Here is a 15,961-nt window from a genome sequence, read left to right on the forward strand (position 1 = left end):
CAGCTGATTCCAGCTTCCAACTCAACACTTTTATAGCTAGGTTATAGGATAATTAAGGGGAAAAACTTCGTTTGTCCACAGTTTTTCTTTTACTTCAACAGCTTTTACTGTTATGAAGACACGTTTATTATTTAAATGCATTCTGAAATAGCGATACACCGAGAATTAACAAGACAACATATCTGTAACCTTAGTCGCATTTTCAATTATTAATTCAACAAATGCGTTAGTAAATGTTGATAGTGAGTTTACAATGTCCAGGTTGTCGTCACCACAAAACGAGCTTTGTAAGATGACTTTGTGGCCAAACGGAAATCTTTCTTAAATTCCCTCAGGCGACTCGGAGGCAGCAAACGGATGCTAACTTCAGCCTCCTGCTCTGACGGGGACCGCGCGCAAAGGGCGTTGGTGACGGCGGGCGTGTCGCAGTTGATTCACTATTTCATAATCGCTATTAAAGGCGGAAGTGCAGCAATGACACAGGGCCTCAAGGAACGATTTGACAAATTTCTTCACGAAAAGAACGTTTTTACAGATGTTCTGGGAAAAATCGAGAAGAAGACTGGAGTGGGCCGGACTTACATTGCGCTCGGTGAGAACCGACACAAACGCCGTGAAAAGAGCGAGCTCGAGACCGAGCTGTGTGGTCGTCGTCAGGATGAAAGCAGAGTTTGAAATCAGCTGCAGGTTGTTTGTTGGAGGCTGATGTGCTCGTCGTTCACCGCGGGTGATGATGGCGTGTTGTGTCGTTCCCTCCAGGTGTCATCGGCATCGTAGCGGTTTACTTGGTCGTTGGTTATGGAGCATCTCTGCTGTGCAACCTCATCGGGTTCCTGTACCCAGCCTACATATCGTGAGTTCTGCCCACGCACGCTTTAAATGTGCTTGATCGTGTTATTTCAGGCTTAATCCGGAATCAGGCATGAAATGTCTGAAATTGACCTTAATTTGAGTTGATTAAAGGCTCCACTTTATTTACAGCTGGCTCTGGATAGTTTCTCTGAACCACGGGCCTGTGTGATGACTAAGCAAAGCTGATACGACAGAACAAGGCTCCAGACAATAATACACAGTAATATACAGTAGGATAAGATAATAAGTTGCATTAAGATAAGACAAGATAATAAGTTGCAGTAAGATAAGATAAAAGATAACATAAGACAAGAGGAGAAAATAACTTGCTGCTGATTTGTTACAGCATCAGGAGGAAGATCTAGGCAAATAATATTATTATTAAAACAAAAGGGAAAAAGAGTGTAAACAATAAAGAATTGTTTACCTGTATGTATGAACAGTAGCTCAGTGAGTTTAGAAATGGAACAAAATAAAGAAAATGGTAAATACTGCACCGTTTCATTTTAGCCATATTCACTGTGTATTTGAACGTTGTGAATCCCCGTAGTCATGGTTACGCAGTCTGATGACTGTCGGGAGGGACGACAGACAATAATGCTCCTTTCTGCGCTGGGAGTGTAACAGGCCGGTGCTGCAGGGGGTGTGGATCTGTTTTCTGTCGCATCCTTCAATGCATCATGATATAGAATATGTTTCATGCAGTACCTGTATCACGTCTTTGTGCATGTATACAACTGGAATGAAATTAAAATGCTACTGAACTGCCTCAGGCCACATCCAAAACCAAATACCACAGCTTCTAGAGGATTTTTAAAGCTGAATGTCAACATCAATAAATTTAACCTCAATAAAAAATTGCCCTCGACTAATTTGGGTTTTGCTCATTTGAGAAACTTTGGCAGTTCGATTTGAAAACAAATGACATCACTAAAATACACTTGTTTTAGGATTAAAGCCATTGAAAGCGCCACCAAGGACGATGACACCAAGTGGCTGACCTACTGGGTGGTGTACGGAGTCTTTAGTGTGGTGGAGTTCTTTGCAGACATCGTCCTGTCTTGGTTCCCCTTCTACTACATTGGAAAGGTAATTCAACTGCTGCGCCTTTATTGGCAGACGCGCAGTAGAACATGACCCGTTCCACCATCCTGACGTTGAGGTGCCTTCTTCTGTCCCAGTGCGGCTTCTTGCTGTGGTGCATGGCTCCTACTCCTTCCAACGGCTCGGTCCAGATCTATAACCGCATAATTCGCCCATTCTTTCTGAAGAATGAAGCCAAGATCGACGATGTAGTAAAAAACCTCAAAGACAAGGCATCGGAGGCCACGGACAAGATAAAAGATGAGGGTGAGTACGTCGTGGTAGTGGAAACACCACTTTTGAAGATTGAAGTTTAAAACCTACAGTAATGCAGGATTACCGTGTAATCACACTCACATTCAACAATAGCAGCTTGTATCTAAAATACTCAAGATTGACAAGATTGTACTTATGTTTTACAGCCAAAAAAGCCACAGCAAACCTAATTTTTGAGGAGAAGAAGAGCTCTTAAGACAGCTGCTGGTCTCGTTTCTGGCTTTGACTTTGTTGCAGGAGAAAACTCTTCCTCGTTCGTTTCCAGGATATGATCTGTATTAGATGTTCCAAACGCAAGACATGTATCAAACAGACGGGTTCACTGCTCTCTGGAGGGCGTTGATCATGTGTCAGCCTTTAACTTTAACCAATAAATAATAAAATAAAAATCTTGCTCAAGGGTTTTTTATTTCCATGTGTGTCTGACTCATAGATTTAAAGATTAAACTCTGCAGACAGTGCTGTGCTGATGACCAGGAAACACTTCAGCGTTTGCACTTGTCAGGTCTAAGATTTGCAAATGAACACAAATAATTTATGGTTATGACCACCTGAGAGGAGCCACCTAACAACAATTATTGGAGACAACACCTTATAAATGACTTAATATCATGTAATATTAAAATAAAAAGGTTTGACCACTAGCTGCCCAGAGGCCAATGGACACCTGACTGAGGCGACGAGCAGAGGGCTGGAGAACCAGCAGCCCAGCGGCGCCTGTGTATCAGACTGACAGCAGGTGATGGATTTTTCCTGGGGTTTATCATCTTCAGATTAATGATGGACCTCAACATCCAACACAAATTCATCAGATGGACAAACACGGCTCCAAACTGAATCAAAACGTGATCAAAGGGAACCATATGTTCAACGTGACTACTTACATGTTAAATTAACGGTATGAATCTTAGATGTGTCTGAGACACTGGTTAGACTGGTTCATGGCGTCACCAGCGCTGACTGAACACATGGTCTCATGATTTATCAGAAACCTTATGCTGTGACTGAAGGAGATTCGAAACAGCCCAACAGACATAAAAGACAAATCATGCTTGTATGTATAACTCTGTATTAATGTATATTACATTTACAATGTTCAATGTAAGTTTTCATTAGTATTCAATCACTTCAGAATGTTTACATTCACCTATAATGAGAGCGAATCATGACACATCGTCCATTTCAGCTGTGGCCTGTTTAACTACATTTAATTTCTTAGGATCAGATAAAGTTTCTGATTCTTGGAACTGACCAGTGTTAACATTGTTCAGTTTGTCTGCATGACGACAACAGGCAGAAAAACAAGAGCATCAAGGAATACAGTACTGGCTTGGTTGGATGAATCCTGCCCTCCTATTGTTGCCACAGACCTTTAAGTCTGACACTGATTTAGTTTGATGACCTAACAGAAAACGTGTGACTCCTCTGGCTGCCGTTACATCAGGAACTGAGCCAGCAGGTTGCCCGTGCCCAGCACGATCAGGAAGCAATGGAGGAGGGCCGACGGCCAGCGGAGAGTCCCCTGTCGCCTCAGGGAGATCATGTGCACCAACGCAGGAAAGACGAACACTAAAGCCAAACCACACGCAGCTCCACAGAACCTGCCACAGGATACGGACTAGCATCAGTAAAGCTCACCTCACACGCAGTGAGGGCATGAGTGCTGGATCACTGGAGCCTTAGTCATGACGCACAACACTTTAAACTCACCGTATGATGGAGCCAATGTTGGGATAAAATTTAGCCATCAACACACCAGTTCCAACTATTAGGATGTTCATTGCCAAAACATGGAGGAAACTAAAAGGAGACGATGGACCAGTGAGGATTTTACACAAATGACAAAACAAGACAGCAAAAGATTTGTTGAACTGATCAGTGATCAGTGGAGCTCTGAACGACCACATCAGGGTTACCTGGGGTAATGGCTGCCAAACAACTGGCCCATCAGCTGGACGCGTACCAGGTATCCCAGCAGGGGGTAGACGGTGACCATCTGGAACAGCAGCAAGGTCCTGGCCACAAACACCATCACGTCACTGCTGGGGAAGTTATCCAAGAAATTCTGAAAGGGAGGAAACGGAGGCAGGCGTAAACGGTCAGTGGAAGCAGAGAAGGTTCTGACTCCAAAGGTGTGTGAAGAGTTGAATGATGGAACTAGTGACGCTCATTGATTCACTCACTGACTTTGGGTTTTTTTTCTGCCTCTATGTCATAATTAAAAGACAAAACTCAAATGAGGGAAGTGTTCATATTTCAAGTTATGGTTTCACACTTTGGATTCACCACATGAACGTCAACTTAATGCTGTAACTTACTGGTTCAATGCAGTCTTTGGAAAGAGGAGGTGAAGGAAAGGCAGCAAAGATCATGAGTCCCACGTACAGATAGGTGAGTCCTACTAAGAGATAAGCCACTGACAGGTCCCGTACCTGGAAACACAGACATTCAGCTCCACACCAGGATCACAACAACCGACACGTTCCTTTTACTTAAACTAGGGTGATAAATCTGAGTTACTCCACATGAAATCAACCAAATACTTGTGGACATCGTGTGGATCTTTCCTCTAGACCCCCACCCAAGCAGCTTCAGTCTGAGCGAAGTTGGCTGGAGATTTCTCCTCCATTAGGTTTCACGTCACATCTGTAAAAAGGTGTGAACTCAGAACTATGAGTCCTCCCTCTCTGGGTGGTTCAGCCTGTCCTTGCTTGACTTGTCTGTGTCTGTTGAGGGAGGGCGTGTCCTGAGCTGAACCGGGAACACAGCCAGACTCTAGCACGTCTGTGCAGTCCCGGACCTGTCTTTGATACCACAGGCCTGAAAAAGGTCAAATTAGGGATTCGCTGATTTTTGATATTTTGCAGTTGAACTGCAGATTTAAAGTCTCTGCATGAACAGAAACGCATCTACCAAATAGAGAGATGAGGTAATCATAGGCCCATTAAAATTAGCACGAATGTTTAAGACTTGTCTGAGAAGGCGACCTGGTTGATTTCATATGGAATAACTCAGTGTGTGGAGCTGAACAGAACAATTAGTGACCAAGCCTCACGTTGTTGTCTTGATTCTTGTTGCTCTTCATTAATGTGATTATACAGTTGTGAATAAAGAAGGCAAGAGTAAGGACGCCAGTCAGCTGAGGGAAAAACACTCGGAACTCTGCAAACACAGGACAAACCAAACATCATCTACTGCACAGACAAACAGCAGCCAACCCCACGACGACGGAAGGAGCATCAGAAATCCTCAGTACGTGTGGAGAGGTTCCACAGTTGGATTAACAGCTGTGGCTGGTTCCTACGCATTTAGAACTCAGCTGTTTAAGAAACGCACCTGGGAGCACTGGATGAACTGGATGAACTGGATGTGTGTTCAAATGAACAGGACCAGCAAACATTTACCTGGAACATAGAACTGGACTGTGACAAACCAGTGGAACTCCAGGTGGAAGCCGAGTCGCACGGCTTTAATAGTGACCATCACAATCAGGTAGAGCACCGATATCGTTCCTGTAAAACAGCAGATGAAAGAGGAATTAGAGAGAGGAAATCTAGGCTCATGATCAACTCAATAACCCATGTACAAATACATTAGTCCTGCACACAGAACTGATCCTGGAGCACGACTGACGCGTCTGCTGATTCCTACCCAAAAAGGTGAACCTGGCGAAGAAGGAGGCTGAGCGAAAGCAGAGCAGTGGCAGCAGCAGGATGATGAGGTAGAGCGGGACCGTGTTGTTTTTGCTCCACCAGTGTTCAAAGGAACCAACATCAGACGTATTAGAGCCACTGGCAGCGATGGAGGACGCGCTGAGAGTGTAGTTTGTGCTCGGGTCAGTGTGTGGATATGGACAGATGACTGGGAGAAAAGAACAAGGAGCATTAGCTTCAGTTCAGTTAAACTATCAGATCCACAGAAGTGAAACAAGAGAGTGGAAACAGCATCGGATGCTTCCTGCAGGTCTAATGATGAGCTAACCCAGGCATCCATGAGGGCAACAAGATCCTCAACAAAGCGTTATGCACATATTCACCGCAAAGGAGGAAAACTCACAAACGCATGCTGCCACCGAGTGGTTACGTACCTTTATCGGAGCCATTGGATCCAAATTCTGAGTCTGGCATAGTGACGTTGTGGGCGTAATCTGCACGAAGGAAAGCAAACAGTCAAACCACTTTACCACAAACACTCCATCACATTGCATCAAACAATCAAACAACTGGGTGCGGTGACGTGATTGTCACATCAGAGCAAACTACTGACTGACCGCCTGCACTGCTTCATCACTCACTGACTCACTCACTTGCTAGCAGGCGCAAACTTACTGTAAATAAACTGTCCAGTGTTGTAGAGGAAATTGGACATAAGGACCCAATAAACCACCATGGCTCCAATAAGCGACACCATGGAGAAGAGCAGGCTGAGCCACTGGCCAAACTTCCCAAAGTAGTACCTGCAAACGTCCGGAAATTCCCAGTCTGACGTGTCCACGTACGCTGGACAGAACACAGAACCAACGTGAGTTCACCTGACACCCCCAGGAAAGTCCTGCATGCTGCTGTGGAAGCTCGCCCATGGCTCAGACCGTTGGTGCATGTTACAAATACAGAGATCACTGGATGTTAAGTCGTTTTTTATGCCTCTGTTGAACCACAATTTAAAAAGAATGTTTTTCCTCGGGAATCGAGGGAACTAAACGTTTGAGGTAAAACCCAATCAAAGGAGGACAACTGTGTTCCTGTGGGTCTGATGTAAATGGTCAGTGTGCTGCACGGAGGCGCGAATGCTCTCAAAGACACGAGGAGACACTCCCCTGTGGAAATATGTAGAGAGCAGACATTTCCCTGGAAATGTCACACGAGTCCTAGAAAACATCATGTGAATGTGTCGGTAGCAGTGGCACTAAAACTCCAGAGCAGCCTGTGGTGGTAACAATTCAAACCTTAAATTATCAGTGGAGCGTTAGGACTCACGTATTCCCTTTGGTGATTTGAGGACAATGTAAGCACAGTAGAGCGTCAGCAGGCCTATGAGAATGATGATGACAGAGCCCAGAGTGAAACCAGCCTGAAAGCAGATACAGCGTCTTTGGTCACTAAAGCCAAATGTAATGTGCAGGTGTTCAGTGTTCGCCAAGTTGGACTGCTGGCTGGTCAATACCTGCTTTATACCCCAGGGTATGCTGAGTATAGACGTGCCCATCATCGTGTTCCATATAGCGAATCTATGTGGAGAGAAACAAGGTCATTTACCTCCAATAGAAGAGGAGCTGAATGGTACCGACTGGACTCACATGGTGATGATGCTGGGGTTCTTGGCACAATGTTCCTTACTGCCAACCTTAAAAGCTGTGCCCAGTGGGCTGTAGATATAGATGTCCTGTGGTGGTGGGATCACATGGTTTGGGGGGCTCTTGAAGGAAGACAGAGAGGTAAAATACCGATATGAAGGTCCAGTCACAGTGAGATGCTCTGAACATGGCGCCTTGAACCCACCAGCAGCCTGTCGGTGGACCCCGTCAGTCTGCTGTAGTAATGGAGTCTGCTGTTGAAAATGGCAGCCTGAGCAGAGACTCTCTCCTGCGGCTCATCATCTACGATGTTCCTGGGCTCCACATGGAAAGGCCTAAAAGAAGGAATGTTCATGCAGCTCAAGCTCTCAGACAACAGTAACACGTAAAATAAGAAATCCTTCACACACATCCAAAATATGATTATAGAGCTTTTTATGAGTTCATCTAAACTGAATTTCTGGTCTATAAACATGTTCGGGTTCACTGGGTTCTGTGAACTTGTGAATATGCACTTTACTGGAAGTGATTGTGGTAGAACGTTAGAAGGAGCCTGTGAAATACCTAACAGGATTAAATGTATTCAGGAAAGATGCCCCCCGCGCGCACACACGCGCACAGACACACACACACACGCACGCGCGCGCACACACACACGCAGACACACTGGCACTCACAGTGTTGGCTGCTGTAGTGCGTAGCCTCACCTCTTGATTTTAAAGTCCAGCGAGTCTGCAGAGCCTCTACGTGAGTCGCTGTCTCCAGGTTGCTCAGAGCTCAGCTCAGGCCTTTGCTCATCGTCCATGATCTTTGATCCACACTAAGAAAATCGAACCTAAGTATTGCTCTGGGTTCTAGGGTTCTGGTGACTGTGTAGGGTTCTAGTCCAACAACTGGGGTTCAGGAGGAATAATAGCTGACCATACAGAAATATTCCTGTATAGCTAAGGATATACATCAGGATAGTTTATAATCAACTCAGGTAATCCACATAAGGAAATAGCATCTGATGGATTATTTAATTTGAGAATGTTTTAAATCTGTCAAAGGTAACTTTTAATAAGTAAAGTTACTCTTGGACTAATTGAGCTGTTTGCCAGCCCTGGGGCACAAAATGCTGATGAACCTTCAGTAAATAGATTCAAATGCTATTTTTTAATTTGCAAGTTTGCCTTTTGAAATGACAAAGCGCAGGACCCTAGTTTGTTTCCATAACCTTAGTGTGAACCGCTTCCTACAAAGTGACAGACTTGGGCTGAAGGGGTTCTGTGGAAACATTAAATGCTGAGCCTGCAATTTCGAGCAAAAAAACAAAACCATTGTCTCTTACCGGACGGAGGCTCCGTTCCCTACTTGAGCAGACGCGTCGAATGCCTAATTACCGGGACGTCCCACAGGTGCTGATTAATCTGCTGTCATTTAGTCCTAACACGTTAAGATGCTTGTCGTGTTTTCAGCTCATCTCCAGTTCTTTTCCACACAGAAATTCACAGCAACAACCCCCAAACCCGACCAAACTAAACCATAAACAGCGGGGAGCCGGCAACGAACCGAGTTAAATGAGACGAGCCGTTAGTCGGTGAGCGCCGACACAGCTGTTCCGAGCCGCTGCCGTCGTCACTGTTTCTTTATGGGATCTTTCTTCTTTAGTGTATTTTCTTGTTTCCCGTTTTTGTTTTCTTCTTCTTTGGTGTTTTCCGGCTGCGCGCGTTCCAACTGTTACCATGCTGCCACCTTGTGGTTGTAACCTGTCCCTACATCACTCACGTAAGAATCCAGTGTCTTTCTCTTGTACGTATATTTGTCTGTCCTTGATTCACTCTTTTCTAACACATCTCCTTCTGATCTGCTGTTTCTAACTCCTGCCATTATTCCCTGTTCAGTGAAGGCTGCTATTAAATCAATGTTCCGTGTTCACAGCCTCCTTTCTCTTTTCTCCTTTGAGTCCAACACAGTCGACCTTCTTCCTGGTCCCAGTGGAACTCTGCTCTACAGGCTACAGACATGTCCCTCAGGAGATTCATAAGGTTTGTTTTAACTTTTTTAACAAGGTTATGTTTGTCATTCAATTTCAGTGGCTGAACATTTTAGGGTTATTTACCTTTAAATAATCATGACATAAACCCAACAAGCAAGAAAACTGTTCCCAGCGCACAGACACTGACTGACTCTCAAATGGAAACAAACGGGAGCTTTAATAATATTGTAAAACATTTAATAAAAAACATAAATAAATGATCAGTACAACAAATAAACATATACATTTAATTTTTTCAGATTCTTTGTCTTTAACAAACTGAAACAGCTTTAACCCTTTCATAGACTATGATGTTTGCTGACCTGTAACTCCAACATGATAATTATCTGAACACAGGAAAAATAGAAAACAATGCCATTAGATTGTCTTTTAGTCCTTTATCACAATGGCAGTGAGTGTAAATCAACACGACACTGTTCTTCTTCCACGTCATTTCTAGCGTAGCCCAAGTTCTGTTTGACTGTGAACGGAGGAGGCCACTGATAACGTTAGACAGAAACCTGGCAGGACAGACTGCTTCAGCTCGTCTTCTAGACATGTGGGACAAATTAGGGCAAATCATGGACAGCGCCTACAGTTTCTATGTCCTGGTTAAAATGCTACGTCACTAAACGTGTTGGAGAATGAACGGCGGTCAGAATCAAACAGCTCCACTGTCAGATGTGCGTATGGCATCAACGATTGAAGGGCCGCCGCTATTCAGCAAATGAAGGCTGGAATTGGCGAACGTCTGACATCTTTGGGAAGCATTTTGAGAACATCAGGTTTTCATTTCTTTTATTTTTCAGCTTGTTCCTCGTTGCATGCATTCAGCTGGGGTCCATAGAAGCACCTTATAATGTAACATAGCACCATTTTTTCATATAGTTATCCTAATATAGTGGAACCCAACCAGTGGCATGCAAACACTCCAAAACGTCTCAGACCTTCATTTCAAATGTTACAAGGCAAGTAATGAATATTGATACAGTACTTTACATGTCAAAGATGAATGACTACAGTACACGTTAAAGAAAGTGCCAGAGTACAAAACCTCCTTGTTTTTTAAATCTTACTCTACAAGACTATAGGTTACATCAATGTAGTACATTACATTTATCTAAATATACACCTGTTCACATTTTCAGTTCGTTTTTTCATCACCAAACGTCTACATCTCTACACTTCTGACTCCAGAACGTCCTGTTCCGTATGCAGACGTTCACATCACTCTACCTGCACATGCACAGACACACACACACACACACACACACTTCTTTACTGTGAGTGGGACTACAGCAACCAGAAGAAGCAGACCTACAATCACACTGAAGGTGCTGGAAGGTGTGTGGTAGCTCCTCAGCCCCTCAGATGGAAATAACGACACGCGGCCTATTTATTCATTTACGGAGGAAAACCCAAGCTCTGCTCTTTGTACGGAGACGAGCAGCTGTGCTCAGTGCGACTGGATCCACTGCTTCCAGTCCTCAGTGGAACTTTGGAAAGGAAAAAGCCAAAGGAGCTTCAGCCTCTGATCCAAGACGCAGGTGGAGACCAACTGCAATGAAGCAACCGAAAAACCCGATGTTTCAGGTTATTTTGTGTCAGTGAACCCAGTTTGACCACAGCTGCTGTTTGTCACTCAGATTTCAATGATTTCAGATGCAGAGCTGAGCTGGTGATGGTGACGGTAGCAGCAGTCCATCACTGCACACAGTGTATGAGCGCATCCTGAAACACAGACACAGGTTTAGGGCGAGTCAGCTGCAGCAGAGGTTCTGCACCGGACCCGGGTCGGTCCGTCCCAGGAGCTCAGCTGTGATTCAGTCTGTGCACTCAGATCCTAGCCTTGACTTTTACTGGCACGAACTGTGGATGAGACACATCGCAACAACAGCAGTCACTGACAGCAGGTGAGGACTTCACTTCACTAAGCGTTTTTGTCCGTGTGAAAACTCCACCTTTGTTCATTCAAACCAACATAATCACGTAGTGCCTGTTTCCATGCGGTTGTGCATCTGTCTCCACTGTTGTCCTCCAGCAGACGCTGATCAGTTTACACACTCAACACTCTGTAGGGGGACTTTCAATCAACGGTGACGCTGCTGAATTCAATCTATTGTGGAGTCCTGTTCCTGAAGCTGCAGACTGAATCAGACCAGCTCTGAGAGCACGGCTCCATGATTGTCGCATGAACGGAGATGGTTCCTCACGGCACGGACGCAAAGCAGCAGAACAAAAGTGCAGGTTTCATTTAAAGTGCTTTTGGGGCATATTTGGAGTTCAGAGGACACACGATGGCTTCTGTGACTCGTATTCATGGTGCTTTTTGGGGATGAATTCACTGGTCACGTTGGATCAAAGCAGCGCCATCAACCCTCCGCATTTCAAATAAATTGTGCTTTAAATTACACGTCATACAGTGTTTTCTATAACCACTGCTGTTCATATGAAAACAATGAACACAGGCCCGAAACTGTAGCAACCGGACCGAACCAGACCCGACCTGTGCTTCACAGAACCAGACCTCTGAATGCACGGGACACGTGTGTAACGCTCATGTGCGTCGTATCAGCTGTTTTTTTCTGACTAGATGAGCAGAGGGACCAAACACTCAATGAATCAGTCCCAGCAATAGAGGTGATCAGCTCCTGGCCCGGCTGACGTGGTCCCGGCCCGGCCCGCTCGGACAGCAGCCTCGCGCCAGGTCCACTTGACTTCAGACCACAGACCAGCGTTGAGCCCTAGACAGATGAGACACTGTGACGTTGGCTCTGGTCCAGTCTGACGCAGAACCTGGGATCCGTCTGTGGTGGCTCCGGTCCGGTCCGGTCCGGTCCGAGCCCTGCTGCCTGTGCACCTTCTTCTGCCACGCGTGCTCCAATAAACTAAAGCTTCAAATATATCACTGGGAGAAATGAATTACAGAACTCAAGGACTTTCTGCTATTCTAGGTCATAAGATGCACCGGAGGCGCACGAGCATCAACCCATAAAGTGTAAAAGGTGAAGTTCAGGTCTAGAAAAAGCAAATACAGGATTTAAGACAGTCCGTATCAGAAGCCAGTGTTCCTTTAAGCAGAGCTTCATTTGGAACGAAGGCCGGATCTTCAGCATCTTCATTTCTGGACATTTACAGTGAACGGGAACCAAAGCGCTCATAGGGAAGCTTCATTTTTTAATAACTTCAGCCAAACAGCACACGAAAAAGACACACAACAGCAAGACTCAGTAAAAGCAGGTCCAATAGAACCACATCTATTTAGGACGGCTTCGCCTCATCGTCGCCTTCCTCTTCCTTCAGCTCTGACTTCATATGTGTGTTTCAGACAGTGAGTCGTGCTCAACACATCTGTGTGCAAATAAAACCTCCAACACGTCTGTGACGATGAGACAACGACAGCGTCTTCTGAAGGACGTTTTATATAGAAAACGCTGTTTTTCAAGTGTTTGAGGCTTCAAAGCAAATAAAAGTGAAGAACTGCTCCTTAAAGCTGAGCTCAGCGACACATGCTGCTGTTTGAGTGGAACCACCTCTGACACCAGCAGCCAGGCCGAACCACGGGAGCAGCAGCCGCTCCGTAAGTCCGGACCGGAGCTTCTAGACCGGAGCGTCCGGACCGGAGCTTCTAGACCGGAGCGTCCGGACCGGAGCGTCCGGGCCGGAGCGTCCGGGCCGGAGCTTCTAGACCGGAGCGTCCGGGCCGGAGCGTCCGGGCCGGAGCTTCTAGACCGGAGCTTCTAGACCGGAGCGTCCGGACCGGAGCGTCCGGACCGGAGCTTCTAGACCGGAGCGTCCGGGCCGGAGCTTCTAGACCGGAGCTTCTAGACCGGAGCGTCCGGACCGGAGCGTCCGGGCCGGAGCGTCCGGGCCGGAGCGTCCGGGCCGGAGCTTCTAGACCGGAGCGTCCGGGCCGGAGCTTCTAGACCGGAGCGTCCGGACCGGAGCGTCTGGGCCGGAGCTTCTAGACCGGAGCGTCCGGGCCGGAGCGTCCGGACCGGAGCTTCTAGACCGGAGCGTCCGGGCCGGAGCGTCCGGACCGGAGCGTCCGGACCGGAGCTTCTAGACCGGAGCGTCCGGGCCGGAGCGTCCGGACCGGAGCGTCCGGGCCCAGGACGCTCGGACCCACTGCGCTCCTTCCTCTAGAGCTAAACAACAACCCACAGCAGCCGGTTGCATATATAGAAACAGCTGAGTGGAAAAAGATCTACTGCGCGCGAGCCAACTGTGCCGGTCCCCGTTAGAATAGGTGAGTGCAGGGAAACACACCGGCACGAGCTTCATCCCGGTCCGACGGGCCGCTGCCGTGTTGGCAGCTGCAGTCAGTCAAGTGCAGACCTCACTTATTTGTGTAATTAAATGTAATATTAGTTAAGGTATATATATTACGATCCAGGCCTAGTTAACTACTGTGCAAACACAATTACCTGCCTTTAAATCTGTTCACCTTGTCATCTATGTTAGATCTGTTTTCTGACTAACACAGCGAATATCGCCGTGATTTTCAGCCTAGTGACGTCATCAACACTGTTCCCGCTAAACGGGGGTCCGGTGCGCATTTACATTGTTGTTGCGGCCCAGGATAATTAAAAGCGAGCGATGAACGGATGAATGCATGAATGAATGAATGAATGGCTTCTTGGCAGGTTGAGTAGTTTACCAGCCCTTGACAGACGGACCACAGCCTCGAGCTGCGTCGGTGGCACGTCCAGTCCAACGCCAGCACCACCGGTACCTCCAGAACCCGCGGCCGCGCTCAGTCCTCCTGCTCCTCGCTGTCCCGTCGAGCGTCCGCGCGCTTCTCCTTGTGGCACGAGAAGATTCGTCGCATCTCCTCCTCGTACCTAATGAAATTCTCTCCGAACCGAGCCCAGGCCTTCAGCGGGACCGTGATGGTGTTCCTGTACGGCTGCCGCACTTCGCTAATCTTTAAAAAAACCCCGTAGCGGTTGGACCCCACGTCAAAGTAGAAGCGCTTGTTGTCCACCCGGAAGGACGCGGCCTCCGGCAGCTCCGGGCTCTCGTCGTGGTTCCGGACTCCGGCTCCGGCACCGGCTCGGCCGCGGTCGTCGCTCTCGCCGTCGCCGTAGTCCTCGATGAGCTGCGACAGCGCGTCTCGGAACTCGATGAGCCCCTGCGCCGGCAGCACGATGGTCTGCTCGATGCCCTGGCCGTAGTAGCCCATGGTGCCGGGCCCTTTGCTGATGGTCTGCCGGATGCGGAGGAAGCGGCCGCGCTGGTTCTCCTTCAGGTCCAGGAAGTACTTTCTGTTGTCTCGCTCGATGAACTCGCTCTTGAGCACGCGGTGGGCATGGTCGTCGGACGCCGCGGAGCCGCTGGGCGACAGCGCCGCGCGCTGCTCCTGCGCTCTTCGGCGGGAGTCGTGCGCGCGGCCCTGGCCGTCGCTGCCGCGCTCCTCGTGCGGCGGAGGCGCGAGGCCCCCCCGCAGCCCGATGCGAGCGTAATAATCGATGAAGTCTCCCAGGCAGTAGCGCAGCGCCGGCGCCATGGCCATGGACAGCGTCAGCTTGCTCTTCCGCACGTTGTCGTGCCGGCCTCGTCCTATCCACACCTCGGCGATTTTGAGGAAGCGTCCGCGGACGCTCTGTTTGACGTCCAGGTAGAAGCGCTTCTTCTGAATGTCGACGCGTTTGGAAGCGAGCTCCTGGATGTCATTGCTCTGCTGCGATCCGCTCTGGATGAAGTGCTGAGGATACGCGGGTTTCGGTAAAGAGTCTGATGCAATCTTACCCTTGGCTCTGTCCATTCCTCGGCAGCATCCATCAGCCATCATCCTTTAAATTCCTCCTTTAGCCCGTGCAGGACGACGCGCTTCCCCCATCACAGTAACGGGCGACTCACGGGCGACGGCAGCAGCCTCGTTCATTCAGCTGGAGGTGCAAACGGTGCCCAGATGCCTCGAATGACCCAAAATGGAACCGACTCTGGAGTCATCAGCTGATCGACTTTCTGTGTCCCCGAATAAAGGTCACGCTCGACTATTCAGACGTTTACACCGCAAACGCACGCGGTCCCCGCCGTCCACATGCCTCACAGCTAGTACCGTGGGAGCCGGCGGAGCCAACGTGAAAGGAGGAGGAGGCGTCCGGTACTACATGAACCCGATGAACCCCCCCTCCCGTCCTGACGCCACCTCACACTCAGCTGCAGCGCTTCTAGACGGGAACGGGCCCAGCCTCCGGTTAGACGACGTTCAAAGAAGCTACAATTGACTACATCGTATAGTCGGACACGGAAACACAATTTGACCGTAGGATTTTGGGTTAACCATTCTAATGAGCGCTGTGTTTTATTGCAGCGCGCGCCTGTCGGAAACCAAAAGAATCGTCCTTGAAAAATAGATCACAGCCTTCGGTCGCTCATTCAATAAAAAAAAAATGTAAAACGTGCGACACAAAAACAAAGAGATCAGAATCTGA

At 47.8% G+C, this 15,961-nt stretch overlaps 3 protein-coding genes across 3 annotated transcripts; 1 reads left to right on the forward strand and 2 right to left on the reverse strand.

Moving 5' to 3' along the window:
• Window positions 1–363: 363 nt before the first annotated feature.
• On the forward strand, window positions 364–2,605 carry reep5 (receptor accessory protein 5). The gene is made up of 5 exons (XM_029169800.3): window positions 364–592; window positions 760–853; window positions 1,803–1,941; window positions 2,034–2,202; window positions 2,358–2,605. Exons 1-5 carry the CDS (start codon window positions 475–477, stop codon window positions 2,405–2,407), a joined length of 570 nt encoding a protein of 189 aa, XP_029025633.2. The 5' UTR covers window positions 364–474; the 3' UTR covers window positions 2,408–2,605.
• A 658-nt stretch (window positions 2,606–3,263) lies between these two features.
• Window positions 3,264–9,177, reverse strand: slc38a9 (solute carrier family 38 member 9). Its single transcript, XM_029169798.3, has 15 exons — window positions 8,835–9,177; window positions 8,212–8,324; window positions 7,710–7,839; window positions 7,508–7,626; window positions 7,375–7,438; window positions 7,188–7,281; window positions 6,540–6,710; window positions 6,299–6,358; window positions 5,863–6,072; window positions 5,616–5,723; window positions 5,267–5,373; window positions 4,530–4,643; window positions 4,128–4,276; window positions 3,922–4,011; window positions 3,264–3,812 (listed from the first exon to the last, which is right to left on the reverse strand). The coding sequence occupies exons 2-15, from the start codon at window positions 8,307–8,309 to the stop codon at window positions 3,647–3,649; spliced, it is 1,680 nt and encodes a 559-aa protein (XP_029025631.1). The 5' UTR covers window positions 8,310–8,324; window positions 8,835–9,177; the 3' UTR covers window positions 3,264–3,646.
• Window positions 9,178–9,680: 503 nt separating this feature from the next.
• purg (purine-rich element binding protein G) lies at window positions 9,681–15,922 on the reverse strand. The gene has a single exon (XM_029169799.3). It carries the CDS (start codon window positions 15,313–15,315, stop codon window positions 14,278–14,280), a length of 1,038 nt encoding a protein of 345 aa, XP_029025632.1. The 5' UTR covers window positions 15,316–15,922; the 3' UTR covers window positions 9,681–14,277.
• Between the last annotated feature and the right edge of the window lie 39 nt (window positions 15,923–15,961).

Source organism: Betta splendens, chromosome 12 (genome assembly GCF_900634795.4).
Source record: "Betta splendens chromosome 12, fBetSpl5.4, whole genome shotgun sequence".
Lineage (NCBI taxonomy): Eukaryota > Metazoa > Chordata > Actinopteri > Anabantiformes > Osphronemidae > Betta > Betta splendens.

Bases quoted from the DNA above. Each gene is read 5' to 3' on its own strand.
- reep5 (XM_029169800.3), top strand. From the start codon at position 475: ATGACACAGGGCCTCAAGGAACGATTTGACAAATTTCTTCACGAAAAG. The intron at 854-1,802 runs GTGAGTTCTGCC...CACTTGTTTTAG, and splicing joins CTGTACCCAGCCTACATATC to GATTAAAGCCATTGAAAGCG. The intron at 1,942-2,033 runs GTAATTCAACTG...CTTCTGTCCCAG, and splicing joins CCTTCTACTACATTGGAAAG to TGCGGCTTCTTGCTGTGGTG.
- slc38a9 (XM_029169798.3), bottom strand. From the start codon at position 8,309: ATGGACGATGAGCAAAGGCCTGAGCTGAGCTCTGAGCAACCTGGAGAC. The intron at 4,644-5,266 runs GTGAGGCTTGGT...CTGTGTTTCCAG, and splicing joins ACAAGAATCAAGACAACAAC to GTACGGGACCTGTCAGTGGC. The intron at 4,012-4,127 runs GTAACCCTGATG...GTCTCCTTTTAG, and splicing joins TTTGGCAGCCATTACCCCAG to TTTCCTCCATGTTTTGGCAA.
- purg (XM_029169799.3), bottom strand. From the start codon at position 15,315: ATGATGGCTGATGGATGCTGCCGAGGAATGGACAGAGCCAAGGGTAAG.